At 31.7% G+C, this 16,858-nt stretch overlaps 1 protein-coding gene across 1 annotated transcript; it reads left to right on the top strand.

Annotated features, from left to right (window-relative positions):
• The first annotated feature begins 1,296 nt into the window (after positions 1-1,296).
• LOC134717641 (ankyrin repeat domain-containing protein 34B-like) lies at positions 1,297-1,677 on the top strand. Its single transcript, XM_063580135.1, has one exon. It carries the CDS (start codon positions 1,297-1,299, stop codon positions 1,675-1,677), a length of 381 nt encoding a protein of 126 aa, XP_063436205.1.
• The last annotated feature ends 15,181 nt before the right edge of the window (positions 1,678-16,858 follow it).

Genomic DNA, 16,858 nt, shown 5'->3' with positions numbered 1-16,858 from the left:
AAACTGAAGTCAATTTGCAGGCTTATTCAATGCGGTGAATTCAACACTACTTTTTAAACCATTAGATTGCAGCCAATAAAGAACTGTTCCGTTTATATTTTGCTAAGTGTCAGACAAGCTACTGACTAGCACCGAATAATTGCAAGGGGTTTGTTTAAACAGCATTTAGTAGTCTATAATACTGATCATTACGAAAATCACTGATTGTGCAGACTTTGTTGATGATTTTAAGTCAAATTAATTTCTTAAGACTAAAATGTTTCACTTGTTTGTGGGTCACATAGATGCTCCACCAGTTCTTACAAAAGAACAGAAAAACAAGCAAAAAGTAAAAAACACCAAAAAAAACCTGAACTTAGAGAAAAATCGATTTGGAAAGTCCATAATCACATGGCAATATCAAATAAAAAAAACGCATCAAAAACGAATGGACAAGAACTCTCATATTTCTTAATTGGTACAGGGATTTTCAAATTAAAAAGGTGGATTAAACCTGGTTCTATAGCGCTTACCCTCTCACTTAAATGACAGTCTCATCAAATTCCGTTATATTTACAAGTGATGAAAAAACAAGGAGGCACTCGAAAATACAAGTCATACCGTCAGAAATGTTAGGAAATGATCCTTTCAATATTGTAAATATACAATTTCATATCTAATATAATATTTGAAATCATATTAGTTTTCCTACTTGGATATACATGATATAGAAAGATGTGGTGTGAGTGACAATGAGACAACTATCCATCCAAATAACAATTTAAAAAAGTAAACCATTATAGGTCAATGTGCGGCCTTCAACACGGAGCCTTGGCTCACACCGAACAACAAGCTGTAAAGGGCTCCAAAATTACTGGTGTAAAATCATTCATACGGGAAAACCAACGTTCTAATCTATATAAAAAAAATATTTAAGTACTTGAACATTTGTTGTGTACATTATTCGTAGATGTAACTTTCAATCATAGTTTATCAATTTGATTCCCTTATTCAAATATATTTCCGTGAAAAAAATCAAGGTTGAAATAAACGACTTTCAAAAACTGTTATTTAAAGGGCTTTTAAAGGTCAATTGCCTTCTTGTCTATAATAACTTACTTCACACAAATCAACAGAGTCAATGGCATCTAGGTAATCAACAATGTTAGTTACGATGACGTTGTTACTAACCTTTCCCTCAATTCAATGCAAATTAACGCTTTTAATTTGACTATAAAGCATTGAGACGAGAGATGGAAAACTCATTTCTTGATAAAACACTGCCAGAGTCTTATAATAATGCACTTTACATTGCAAATGGAAAACAAGTTGATGAAGGCATTAGAATCCGGAAAGTTTAAACTGGCAACCATTTTGATACAAGGTGGACACGACGTAAACTTCTCTTCTAACAAGGGTATTTCGCCACTGATGCTGGCGTGTAAATTTGAAGCACTTGAAGATGGTATCAACCCAAAGCTAGATATAATTCACAAACTACTGGAGAACAAAGCTAACATACATGCAACAGACAACGAAGGAAGAACAGCGCTAGTTTATGCCATGCATTCAAAATGTAAAGCAACAATCACAATGTTAAAAAAGCAAGGACTTGTGATAACAATAGAAGCTAAGACGAAGAAAATAAAAGGTCACAACAAAATGCTGTGGGATAGTTTTGATTTGGACGAGGAGTAACTTTCATCTACATATAATAAATCTATGAAGATTTAAGACGTGGAGTTTTAATGCTAGTTCGATTAAACCCTTTGTATCTGTCACAAATGATTGTACATAAAGTAAAGACTATAGTCACAGAGTTGTCTTAGACCATAGCCAAACATAAGTAAGATGAGGATACACAACGAGTTTATACCCTTGGAAGGATGAGAACAATAGAACATGTTTTTCATAAGATTGAATTAATTTAGCGGTAATCATCAGTTATGTGTCAGAACGAGTGAGGAATAAACATTTTGAAGTTGTCAACATTTTGAAGTTGTCGGTACACGTGTTATTTGAACATTTGAAGACCCGATTTAAAATTTAGGAAAGTATAAATTTCCCGAAAATTTTACTGTACACAATTCTTTTCTAGTTTGAGACCAAGAACATGTTATAGAAATAGTTTCTAATTTTATATTAATAAAATAATTTATTTAAATCTGTTTAGATTGTTCTTTTGATTGGATACTGCATTCTCTTATACAATATATTATAAAGTTATCTTTTTGTTTGTTGTGTTTTCAAAAAATCATAAAAGCTGAAATTGCAGCATAATATGGCCCTTGTTTTAGTGTTTAAATTGTGATGAGAACATCATTACAATCAAAAGATGTAAATTATATAGTTGTATAAAAACACATATTAAACGGATTTTATTTAAAAGGGCTAATATAAGAAACACTACGTGTAATAAGAGAAAAATAAATTGTTGATTTACACCTGTATAGAGCTCAAAAATGTATATATATATCGAGTGTAATACGAGGTTTATCCACTCTCGACAGTTACATTTAAATTTAAAACGCGAGGCTTGTCCGAGCGTTTTAAATATCTAAAATTTAATTGTCAGGAGTGGGTAAATATCGTATTACAAGAGATTTGGTATTGGAATCTGTTTCTCTTATGATTTTCTAACAAAAGTTACATTATGCAGGCAAACTTATTCCTGCTTTTCAGTGATCTGCGAAAAGATGTGTTCTTTCTATGTGACGTCATCAGGCATGGTCGCCTTTTTTCATGCCGTCACAGTAGGAATTTCAGAGAACAGCAAGAAAATTAGACATCACAATCGGATTTTTACCCATGAAGTACTGAGATCAAACGAACCACACGTTGATTTTATTTTTTAGAAAGGGATAAATTGACAAAGAATTAAATAAATATATAGAATATATATACAACTCGTCTAAACATCAACCCAACAATGTTAGATCTGTAAATTTGCTTTTGCAAATGTTTTGGTTTTTCCCTCGCCAGGATTCAAACCCATGCAACTGAGATATCGTGACACCACATCGCCTGCACTGTAGCCGTCCAGCTAGACCACACGACCACATAGGCTTCTCAATAATACAGCTCTCGGTGGCCGTGTGTTACCTTTCCTCGTCAGTTTTAATCTACAATTGATATTTCGTTCACTCACGATGTAGTATTTTTTTATTGGTATGTATACAAAATATTAAATTGTGGGAAAAACTCAACATTTCAGAAATCAAGCACACATAGTTGTTGGAATGAAATGATAATTTTTTTTTGATAAAATCACATGTACATACAAGATCTTTTAATACATTCTAACCTCACTGACAATATAACCAATTACACCAACAAAAAACATGAGCAATCAAATCGTCAGATATTTGAGTTTATCATTCTGTCGATTGATTTATATACACATATTCTTGAAACCACATTAAGAATCTCAAAAATACGCGCACTTTACATTGAGAATGACATTGTAGTCTTGAAAGTTTAACGGCGGACACGTGGTTTACTTCTGTACACACATGGATATTTCGCCTGCATTGCAACTAATACTGGCATGCTAATTCGAAGCATATGATGGTATGTAGTCATTAACAAACTCCTGTAGACTAAAGCCAATATCTAAGCAACAAACGACAAAAAACAATATACATTGATCTAACAAATTTCAGGTTATTTGGTAGTTTGATTAATTGCTGTAAAATTAAGGGATTTATTTAATAGGCAAAATTTAGTTTAAAAGTCCAATTTAATTTTTATATAATATGTTCAGTTTAGTCGTCAATTTGTTTTGTTCTTGATTATGCAGTTTAGAGATACAGAGATGAAACAAACTTGCATACCTAGAGTTTCAGATTAAAATTACAGACATTTAATCCATCGGATTGATTAAGACTCTATAAACATTTAATGCACTATATATTCGAACCTCATTGTTATGTGTAAATAAAAAATAAATCTATTTTGTCTGTCGTTTTGCATCATCCCAACTGCAAAACCCTTTTCAACCGAAAGCAAGTTACGTTTTAAGTCGTAGTAAAAATTATGAAATATAAACAAACAGGGACTAAACCTTATAGTAAGTTCTGTTTAGGGTCATACTAGCTAACACATGCAGTTTAAAATCTTTGTTTTAGTATGATGTCTGTAAAAATTAATGAATATTTTTCAACAGCTCTGTTTAAAATTATATAAGAACCTTTAAAAATGCATGATATATAAAACAAATGTGCTGCTAATGCTACTGAAAAACTTAACACTTGAAAGTGAGATTCAGTTTAAGCGACAAAAAGTCAACAGGGCGAACACATTAATATAAATGAAAGATCAAATGTTTTACCTTTTCAAAACCAAGTTGAAGGTCATAAACTTTCTAAATGGCATCAGATGATATGTTGAGAACTAGAGATATTAGTTATATAACACTTATGTATACTGATGTTAAGTTATTCAAAACGGGTTTTTAGGCTTACCTTTACCAGAAACACTTAAAACCTCATAGAATTAAACGCCCTCTTAAGAAAAAAATACCTTAACATTTTGTTGTTGATTACGTTTGTTTCAGGCAATTGGATATTGGGTTATTTAATCATTTCTGATTTGTACATCTTATAAAACGTAACTTTTGAAAAAGGTACGTCATATTTCATGTCAGAAATGAAGGTTCAGTACTGTATGCAAAACGCAAGTATACCCTTGAAAACCGTTCCATAGGAGAGCCTAACTCCAGTGTATTATAAAGCAGCATACGGCATAGTATGAAGATCATCTTTTTTCTTCATTCTATTATTTTGGCGTTGCAAATATTAAATCAATGAAGTATTTGTTTTTTTTATTTTTTTTATTTTCATATTTTTCTGTTTAAAAGGAATACGACAATGTATTTGCTTTTATATTTTCTAAAGTTAAACAATGCAACATTGTAATTTTGAAGAGCGGGGGAGGGGATTGGAGCAATGTTTGTTTTGTTTTTTTTTGGTTTATGTTTTCTTCTGACTACCCTATATTTAAGAAATTTTGAAAGCTCTATTGGCACTCATATCATATCTTCCTATATCTATTTTAAAACATGATAGTCAGCTTCATTTAGGTTCATACAAGCTTGTACATGAAGTTACAATCTGTTTTTGTTTAATTCCTTTATAAATAATGACTTGCTCTCTTATAAATTATGTTGGTACCTTTAAAATTGCATGAAATGTGTAAAAGGCAGTATAACAAACGTTTGACGTCAAGTATACCACAACATATGGTATTATCATGCTACTAAAACACTATAGTTAAAATCGGTGTTTTTGTATGCTTCTAAAAAATCTATAAACTTGAACGTGAATAAATTTTAGCGACAAAAACTCAACAGGGCAAACACTTTTTTTTTAATAAATGAAAATAATGAGTATCGCACAATCTGATTTTTTACCTTTCAAAATTAAGTTGAAGGACAGAAACGTTGTGAATGTCATCACAAAATATGTCGAGAACTTTGGAAATCGGTTATATAACACAAATATATTCGAAGCGTTTCTGTAGGGACACCTTTACAAGAAAAACTAACCTTATGCAATTAAACGCACATGGTCTTTTTGAAAAAGAAATACATTAAAAGTTTTTTTTATGTAGAAAATAGTGGATAATACATTATAACTGGTTTTATAGCTATCGAAACCTCTCATTTTTATGACCAATGCATAAAAATCTATACAAGTGAACACCAGGTTAATAAATGAAACTGCTCAATTGTTCAATGATAAACATTGTAATGGAATATTACACAAGTTGTTGATAATGCATTACATTTGTACATGATAGGCTGTCAATTTCATTTTCCATGGCAAGGTCTAATACTTCTAAATTAACCTATATACTGACTGACTGAAGTTAAGATTTCAAACCATTTCAAACATATATCAAGACTAAAGCCTGCATTCAATCAATATGCCTGATAGACTCCATTCAAAAAAATAAATACAGAACCCGTTCGAATATTATTTCATAACCAAATCCTGTTGAAATAAACATGTTTAAGATCTGCTTAGATTTTTTTTATCCCAGTCATAGATTACCTTAGCCGTATATTTATTTCATTTTGAGGAATTTTGGGTCCTTAATGCTATTTAGCTTTCATTGGTTTTATATAAAAAAAAAATAAGAGAAGATGTGGTATGATTTCCAATGAGACAAGTATTCACAAAAGTGTTACGCGGAACTATTTTACCATTAACGTTTTTTTCACAGCATACCCTACGTATAAATGTTTCAATTACTGATGAACTTTCAAAACGTAAATTTAAATGTGAACTTACTAAACCATTATCTAAAGTACATAAAATGTGTTCAACGAAAATGAATTTAACATTCATCTGATCTAATTTCGATGTTTGGCTTCTTGTTAGATAGATGGTATAGTCATTGCTTATATCTGGAAGGGGGTTTTATTTGTCAATAAACAAATTAGCATTACAACTGATGACGTTCTAACAAATCGTATTCTTTTTTTTCTTACTAATTTACACGTTTGAATAACAATACAGCAAAGAGTTGGTCGACCTATATTTAGAAAACATACGTTTTTATGTTACGACCTAGCACAATGCTGGTTGTTTTTCATAACTGTTAAATGCTGTTAATATTTATTGATATGACTTCCTCTGATGGTTGACTGTTATCCCTCTGGGTTATGACCAGCCAGTGGCCAGTATGTCGGCATAAACAAGAAAATAAGGAATATATCTCGTTAATACAAAGCTCTGATTCTTTCCCAGTCTAACCTATACGTTTATCTGTTTTTTTAAAGCTTTTAGCCTTTTTTAATTATTATTATGGGAGTTTACAATAGTTTTTTCCTAAGCATTACTGAAGAGACATTAGTAATCGAAATATGCATTTAATGCGGTCAAATTTATCGTGTTAATAACATTACTTTTAATAGGTCGATACCTTTGATGGTATCACCAAAGAAGAAAGTACTACTTTGGTACTGACATAACATTACTTCTATTGTATTGGTCGGAATTAAGGACCTTTGAGTGGTTTTAAACACAGATTGTGATTTGATCATGATAAATAAGATGCTACCCATTTTTACAACTTTTCAACAAAATTACAATATCATTAATAAATTATTGATATCATTTGTTAAGAGATGTCTCTATTTAATGATTTATTTTAGATAATAATATTATAAAATCAATTAAATTAAAAATGGAAATAGGGAATGAGTCAAGGCGACAACAACCCGACCATAGAGCAGACAACAGCCGTAGGCCACCATTGGGTTTCCAATGTGGCAAGAAACTCCCGCGCCCGGAGGCTCATATCAAGGTTTGATCGGCAAAGTCTGTAGATAATAATATCATTAATAAATTATTGATGTCATTTGCCTATAGATTATAAATTGGTCTCTAATTGATAACCTCTAATGTATTATAATATTTTTTTATATCAAACGTGGTTTAGCAAACGTTCGAAGATAATATGTATATGACAAGAACCTGTTATCATTCAGTCAACGTTAAACTATTCAGGACATTAAAAAAAAGTGCCTATTAAATATTGTATCAAGGATCGAGATGTGAAAATGAAAAGTCACAGTTTTCACGTTATTATTAAAGCATGTACTTTGATAACATTTTGTCAAGATCATTTTTTAATTATATCAAATTTTGAGGACATCATCAGGATATTTGTATAATCATTTAGTGCCTATTTATAGATATCGTTATGTAAAAACCGAATCGACTTCTGTATTTAAATGTGATACGTACAATTGTATTTTCAAGTGTTATATAAATTCACAGCATTTATAACATGTATAATGTTCAATTGATTCAGGATCAAAACACTCCTGTCTTGTACGACGTACCAAATTTTCTAAGATGTATGTAAAAATAAAACTTTTAACAAGTAAATTTGCAATCGTTTTCAACTGTGTACATAGAACCGGAGCAGCCATGAAAATGAGTACTTTGTAAGAAAACAAATTGCAACATTGACTAAACTGCAGTTATATAACATGTATAATAACATATACTAAAAGCGTATGAATTCCACTACGGATTAAAACCATCATAAAAATGAGGCACAGTTGTATATCGCTGTTCATAAGTCTAAAATTCGGTTAGGGACAACACGGGTTACAAATTAAAACCGAGAGAAACTCACAAACTACAACATAAAACAATGGAACAACAACAATACTAAAGTGCAACAAAAACGTAAGCCCCAGTCCCACTAGACCACAGTCGTTGTGAGGTCGCGTTATGAGTGGCATGAACATGTAAATTTTCGTTGCTTTCACGATGCTACTACGTCCTCATTACGCTTCTACAACAATCCCGCGACGATTAATACAAAGATACCTCGGAAACAATACAGTCATGCCACCAAAATCGTCTAGAACACGTGGGCGTGTTGGTAGGGATTGATGTAGAGGCAGAGGGAGCTCTGATAGTAACGAATCCTGGTCAAGCAGAGTTTTCGGACCGACTAATCCAACCTAAATTACAACCTTTTGCTGGTCCATCAAACTCAAATGACGATATTTTAGGAAACGATAGAAGAAATGACACATAGATAAAAGGAAGATGTTGTATGAGTGACAATGAGACAAATCTGCACCCAAGTAACAATTTATAAAAGAAAACAATTACAGGCCAAGGTATGGCCTTCAACACGAAGCCTTGGCTCACACCGAACTACAAGCTACAAAGGGCCCAAAAAACTACTGGTGTAAAACCATTCAAACGGGAAAACCAACGGTCAAATCTATATAAACGAGAAGCAGGGTTAGGCCGTTAAAGAAAAAGGACAAGAACTACATACAGACAAATGAAACCTGGAGATATATAATATATTTTATGTGAAGATGACAACGAAAATGATGGTCGTAGTAGTCAGGTCGTAAGAAGAGCGTCATAAGGACGGGCAGGGCGTGCTAGAATCGTACTATGGTCTGGAACAGCGTGATGTAAACGTGATATAGTCGTAGTGGAAGTGTATTTGGGTCGGGTTGAGAACGTGATGGTCGTAGTCAGGTCGTAATAACGTCGCTGTGAGATCGTTGTGCAGTATCTCCGAATAGAATCACGCTTTCGCTACGCTCTGGCTACGATGGTACAGCGACCTTTGCGATCTTCCGAAGACATTAGTGCGCTCTCACTACTCTTCTACTACGACCTGATTTTACCACGACCGCACCACAATTGTTTGGAACATGTTCAAAGTTGGCCACGCTCATCACGGTCTTAAAGACCTCACCACGATCGTGATACGACCTTACTGCGATCCACACGATCGAACTACGATCATCAAAATTTACATTTTTTTTCACTGATCGTAGTGCAATCGTGGCCTAGTGGAACTGCGGTAATTATCACAAACATCAATAGAAGCGAGCTACTTTATAACAACTGTCATTTTCCTGACTTGTCATAGAACAGGAAACAAATCGTGGGTAGAACATGATATTATGTCTAGCCGAACCTCCCAACAATACTAACTTTTAACAAGTCAATCTAAAATCTATCATTTATCAAGGATATAGCCTCTACTGCTATAAATTGTGGTATTAAGATCAATCCAACGAATAAACACCGCTTTAAAGAATTGGCATCAATGGACTTTATGCAATGCAAAGGACCTTGCCAAAATGTGTACAACTCATGGGAAATGTGCGGGTCAATAAGTAGTTAAAATTAGAATTCACATCTCCATATAACATATACGATTACACCTCATTATAGTGTTAAATTAAGAGCAATGACCATCTATGAAAACAATGGAAAAATGTCAGTTCCCCTGTATGAATAAAAATGCTTCAAAATTATACGATATGACAAAAAGAATGTAATAAAAAATGTCTCCACAAAAGACAAAAAAATAGTTTGGCCAAACAAGACCACATAAACATTATCAGAACATCCCGGACTAAATATAAAAAGAGACTTTTAGTTTGCTAGGGCGTCGTTTAAAGCATGTTTTTTTTTTTATCAAAACCAAAAGTAACTTTCATCTTGAGGCGGAAAGTAAAGAGAAAAACTGACTACCTCGTATTTCCTGTTAATAAATGTTGGTGAATATATACCGGTAATTTCTTACACCATCGGACAGGCTATACGTTTGATTACAAACAGGAAATAATTGAAGAACCTTGTGGTAATGTTATAGTCTATTATCGAAAAAAGAAGTAAGTGACATAAAAGAGAGGTGGAAGATATCACGGATATATTCAAACTCAAAATAAACACCAAACCGACCAGGCTATGGCAAAACAAAAACTTACAAAAAACCTACACAAACCCCGACAAAATGCTTTAAATCTGAAATTAGTAATGTATTTGTAATGTTTTATCACCATCTTACTAGGTTACAAAAACTTAGTAAAATGTACTAGAATATTTGAATTACATAAGTCAACTGTGAATATCTCTCTGAAGACACATTAGAAATGATATGATAATACACGACTATTAATCCATTTCTAACTGTTGATATGATGTAGAACTATCAGGACATGTAAAGCTATATTGTATCTACACTCGGGCATATATTGGCATTTGTATGATTTTTACTTTGTTTTTAGTTGAACCTTTCAATTGTCTACATATGAGTCAAAAACCACGAGATGTGTGTCTGTCAAGTTATAACCCTGATATCTATGATAAGATCGTACAAACATTCAATACTGTCAGCCTTTTTTATATTGATATGGAATAAAATGTGAAGGGACACTGATATTGTATGATAAGTGTTATGAAGAACTATTTTACCATTAACGTATGTTTGAAGCATACCGTACATGCTTCAATTAGTTTATGTACATACCAAAAGTAGATTGAAACCTGAACTTATAAAACCATTATCCAAAAATTTAATAAAATGTGCTCAACGAAAATGAATTTAATATTCCTCTAAGATAAATGTGCCATGCAATTAGTCAAAAAATGAACCAGTTGCATTTTCTTAGAGATCAGATTATTTTAACCGGCATCTAATTTAATATTCATTGAGTATTTGTTAATATCAAAAGTGAAATAGCCAAAGATCGGTGATAAAACTTGTTAATATGTATTTAGCATTAACAATTGATTATATATTCAACATCACGATTTTACATGTATTATAAAGTATCAAAAAGGGATAATTAAAAGTCAAAGCTAAAATATAAATTACAATGACATATCAATTCATAACATTCTGAGCTTTTCATAAAAATCAATTACTTATTATTTTAGTTGTTAAGGACAGCATAAGGACAAAGTATTATCACATAGTGCATTTTAACAAATATATTAAGGTGAAAATACTTATGTGTTAAACAATTTCCACATAATTATACTTATATTTTTCTATGTTTAATAAATGTACAATGGGCATTATAGTTTATCGCGAAAGCCTACGTATGTTTCAATACTAATTAGAAATTTGATCTTGCTTTTTACTTACAGGGGTTTCAAATCTAAGATTTATATACAAATCTTATGGACTTCAAACAAAGTTATTGGCACTCACCAGAACTCCAAAAATTTGGATGGAACCATTTTCATTATACAACAAATGACTCTTGACGTAAATGAAGGATATTGCCTATACTGCTTTGCATAATAGTTATAAACTAGAGCCCATGAAACTTACCATATCAAGAATGTTTTTTAATTTACAAAAATTCACTAAACTACAAGAATAAAACCTTGCACATAGCCCTACACATATATTAACAAATCAAAATGAAAAACTGAAGTAGTTTAAACAAATAAACACAGGAAACAAGCCTGAATTTCAACAAGGGTCATACAAATTCATAGATCGAAAACAAACTGGAAACGCCATGTCTAAAACAGAAAATAAACAAACAGACAAACAACAAAACACAAGACACAACATTAAAATCTTAAGAGTCAGCAACACAAAGACCAGCAAACAGCATGGGATGATCTCAGATGCTCCTGAACGATAAGCTGATATTGCTCAACATATGGCACTCGTCGTGTTGTCAATGTTATCACAAACCTGGTTAATAGTCTAATTCCGTGGTATTGGTAGAAAGGGAACAGGGTTGTACTTACGAAATAAGAAACACAGATACCATCTGTGAAACGTATATTCCATAACGGTCAACCAACCCATGATGGCGTCCGTAAAATTAAAAATTTTAAATGTTGGAAGGAGTTGAACCACCGGACAAAAAAAATAACTTACATTCAAAAGGAAGATCGGGATAAAGTTTATGAAAATGATAAAAAGAAACGTAAATTTAAAAAATCCTGTGAAAAAGATCGTGAATGGTTAAATCATATAATCCGTCACGATGTTATGAATTTTATATCATGTGAAAAAATTTGCAGTGACAGACCTAAATAAGAAATGTACTTTTGAAACAGATTCTTCAAATTTTTAGTTAGATTCTGTACTTACTCATAAACAATCAGAACAAAAATAAAAATATGCGGGATAAAGGAGAGTAAAACACCTAATGAATCAAAGGTATTGAAAATAATTCTAACATTTTCAAAAGGATCAGAACTCTCTCTCTTTTTGTTGTGTAACATATGCAAAAGAAAGCATGAAAATAAAAGGAAACATGTATCATTTATATTAGAATTTGTCAAATGAATGTCATATTTGCACGACCAATAGATTTGAAGCCGGACCAGCAGATTTTTCAATCCGCTGGTGCTACTGGCCAGTACACAAACAAGATTAAATTCGACCCTTAACTTTAACATCAACGTACGTTTGAAGTATACCCTAAATGCTTCTATTAGTGCTGCACATGCCAATAATAGATTTTAATCCGAAATAACCAAACGATTACCAAAACGTAAATAAAACGTGTCCAACGAAATAAATTAATATTCATCTAATCTAATTTCGATGTTTTGCCTCTTATCAGAGTATGTTATCGGTATACATGGTATAGTCACTGTTTATCAATAAACAAATAAGCATCACAACTGATGACGTTCGAACATATCGTCTTCGTATTTTCATACTAATTTACACTTTTTGCATAACAATACAACAAAGAGTTGGTCGACCTTTATTTAGAAAACATAAGTTTATGGTTACGACCTAGCGCAGTATTGATTGTTTTTTTCATAAATGTTAAATGATGTTAATTGTCAATGATATGACTACCGCTGAGGCAATACCTCCGGTGGTGGACTGATATTTTCCCTTGGTTATGACCAGCATGTAGCCAGCACTTTGGTAAGACAAGAAAAAAGGACTATATCACCTTATTCAAAGCTTAGATTCTTTGACAGTGTAAACTTTACGTTATAGTTCTTTTTCGTTTAAAAAAATCATCGCCTTTTAAATAGTTATGCAATATTTAAGGATTCTGACCCTGAGCATCACTGAAGAGACATTTGTTATAGTCGAAATATGCATTTGAGGCAAACAAATTTGTAGTGTTTATAATTTTACTACTAATAGATCGATACTTTTGATGTTATCACCAGCCAAGTAGACACTACTTTAGCACTGACTTAACAATACCAATATCTTATTGTCAACACGACTGTTTGTTTATTTTAAAAAGTTTGGTAAACTGCGGGGAGAAAAGTAAATATCCATCACACAAAGTACTGATTCCTTCCCGTAATATGGCTTTACTTTTTGTCCTTTTGTTCTTTTGGTTTATGAGCCTTTCCTCTTTTAATTGGTTTTTACATGTTATAATGTCGGTCTCGAGTATCCCTGAAGGAACATTAATTATCAATTCGCATTTGATGACGAAAATTTAGTATCGGTTATGTCATAACTAGTCTAGTACACATAAATCTATATTTATCTGTATATCCCCGTTAGTATCTCGAATAGCTAGTATGTCGGTACTGGAATGAAAATATATCATGTTATCCCTATTTGCTGTTTGTTCTAAAATAATTTAATTTTGAATGTGTCGCGTCTACTGATTGGCTGATGTTATTTTGTTATCATCCCATAGACATAAATTAAGTCATACGACCATGACGTCATCAACGTTTTTCCATGGTTTTCTAAGGTAAAAAAATGGAATTTAGAATTAAATTATAAGAAATGACTAATATTTTTTCTGTCTATTCGAAATAACATGAAAAAGTGGTGCACACTGTTAAAAAAAACCCGTTACGCGCGTTATTCAGTGTGCACCATTTTTTTCTGTTATTTCGTCATAGACAGAAAAAATATGACAGTCAGTCCTTTAAAATCTACACGACAGGGGCTTTATGTTGAATGAGATCAGTTTCCTTTCGTAACATCCAAAATACCTTAAATTTGTTTTAAAGGTTCTGTGTTGTTCTTGCTTTTATTTTAGTTATAGTTTTTTGGTGTATTTACATATATATGTATTGTCTATTCTTCATAAGAAAAGATTCATAACTTGCTTTTGACGATTAAGCTTACAATAAAAATGAAAATTTCTTTTCTAAATTTCACAAATCGAGCAACCTGAGTAATGTTACATAATAACTTTTGAGCATCCGATTAATCAGAATGATATCAATATATTTTTTTTGTAGAATTTTATATTAAGCTTTATTTTTATCTCGATAAAATCACATATGTTCACTTATGAAATAAAAGTTGAAATGTCAATATAAAAACATGTGGTTTGATTGCCAATAAGACAACTCTCCAGAAGTCTGTCTTTAAGCGTGCTGTTAATGTCAGGTTATAAGTTCAAACTATGAGTAATGATGCTCGACAATGAGCAAATAGTGTTAGCACATCTAGATAAAATACACAGCAACATTTAAATAGTTTTCAAGTTACACAAACCACACCTAATAATCTATCATTTAATAACTGTATTAGTTTATCTAAGTGATCAAAGTTATCTAACACACATCTTAAGATATAAACATGATAATGTAAAATTTTAAAAACATCTAAACTTTTGTCGTGTCCGTAGCGCTTTTGTATGTATTCATTATGAAATAAAATCTAACCTTAAACTTAGAATGTCAAGAATATATAATAACGATCTCTAAAATAGATAAATGGATAATATTAAACAAAGGGTTCCAATTCAAAGTTTTAAAGTCTAAGTCATCTGTTTGTGGAATACACGGACGGCGTCACAAGTTTTTTGAGTGATAGGTTTCACATAGATGCTGACGGAGGGGAGTCATTGATCGTAGCCACAACTCAGTCTTGATACCCTCTATTATTACATGACCGACTTGTACCTGACATCATTGTTTTGATTCGAGCGCTTCACAAAGGTCTAATACAGGAAAAAATGTGCGTCTGATGTACCAATTTTAAATGAAAACTATTATCTTCGATGAGGTCGTTTACTCACTATTCCAATACTGCTGCTTAAAGACGTTTCGTTCCTAATAATATCCCTCTTCCAATTGTCAGAACTTTTGTATTGATAAAAAAATATAAAATATTATTTGTTCTGAACATTCATTTATTTACGAAAGGACACATAATTAGAAAGACTAAATTTAAAAAAAAAACACACGTCTTGTTTACCAAATCATAAGCTACGGTTTTTTAATTAAATATTTCTACCATCAACTAATGTCTATGACATACCATTAATGTTTCAAGCATTGTTGCACATACGATAAGTAGATATAAACTTACCAAACCAGAATTTACCAATAAAAAAAACAAAAAGTAGATAAAATGAGCACAAAGAAAATAAAAGTAATATTCTTCTTACCACATTTCGATATTTTGCTAGTTATTATAGTGTTTATTAGATACAGTCAATGAACTATTTTTTTACTGACATGTTAATTATCAGCAAGATATCAGGACTTAATGACGTTCTAGCATATTTTTTTTTATACTTATTTACACATTTGAATAACAAGACAACATAGGTTTGTTTGATCTGTATTTAGAAAATACCTAACACAGAGTTGATTGTTTCTATTACTTTTAAACACTGTATGCAAGTTAGTGTTATTTCTACCGCTGAGTAAATACCTCCAATAATGGACTTTCATTTCTCTGTTGTATGACCAGCCCAGGTGGTAGTATTTCGGATTAGAAAAAAATACAGATATTGTGTTTAAGAAACATAAGTTGTCGAAATAAACTAGCTGTGGCGTAACATTTGCTTCCTTCTGGAGCTCCTTTGATCGCCTAGTTTATTTAAAAGAGGTGTTCATCCTTTTTTGTCTAGATGTTACTTTTATGTTTGTTTGTTTACAGTCTTGTAAATCTTTTATCAAGAAAAACAAGTTTAGGTTGATAAGTTGTACACACTATCATGCAGATTACAGGGATAGAAGCAACGCCGATTTTGACAAATTTGGTAATGCCGTAGGGTATCAGGGTGAGATTAAACTATGTTTGCTTAATACTTAATCACTTGATAAAATCAGAGTAAATAAAAAAAAAACCACGACAGGCGTCACTGTTAACGGCAGTACGGTGACCTGTAGTTGTTAATTTCCTTGTTACAATGTTTTTTGGGAAGAATTGTTCCGTTGGCTACTGTCACGCCACTACTTCTTTTTTATATCTAGAGCAAATGATCTTCTATGTTGTTTTTTTATTGTATAAGTATTCAAGTTATTCACATTAGTTGTGGAAATGATGTTTTGCGTTAACTGTTGTTTTTCAAAAATGTTTTGTGCATTTAAAAAAAAATTCTATGTATTCTGGAATGGTAATTTAATTTTAGGAATACGCCTTCAATAAGTACAATTTTCAGCTTACAAATTTTATGGTGTAACTGTTCCAATATTTCTCTTTCTTGAGAGTTTTTAAACACAGAATGTGATTTGATATTGAAAAATAAGACATACCATTGTATATTTAATCTGTTAACAAAAGTACAATAGCATTAATAAATTATTATGTTATTTAAAAATACAAAGAAGAATCGCCAAAGTTCTTAAAGACAATTAAAGAATTTTCTTTTACATCTATGATCTAA

Source organism: Mytilus trossulus, chromosome 5, assembly GCF_036588685.1.
Source record: "Mytilus trossulus isolate FHL-02 chromosome 5, PNRI_Mtr1.1.1.hap1, whole genome shotgun sequence".
NCBI lineage: Eukaryota > Metazoa > Mollusca > Bivalvia > Mytilida > Mytilidae > Mytilus > Mytilus trossulus.
This window is presented reverse-complemented; position numbering and strand designations above follow the sequence as displayed.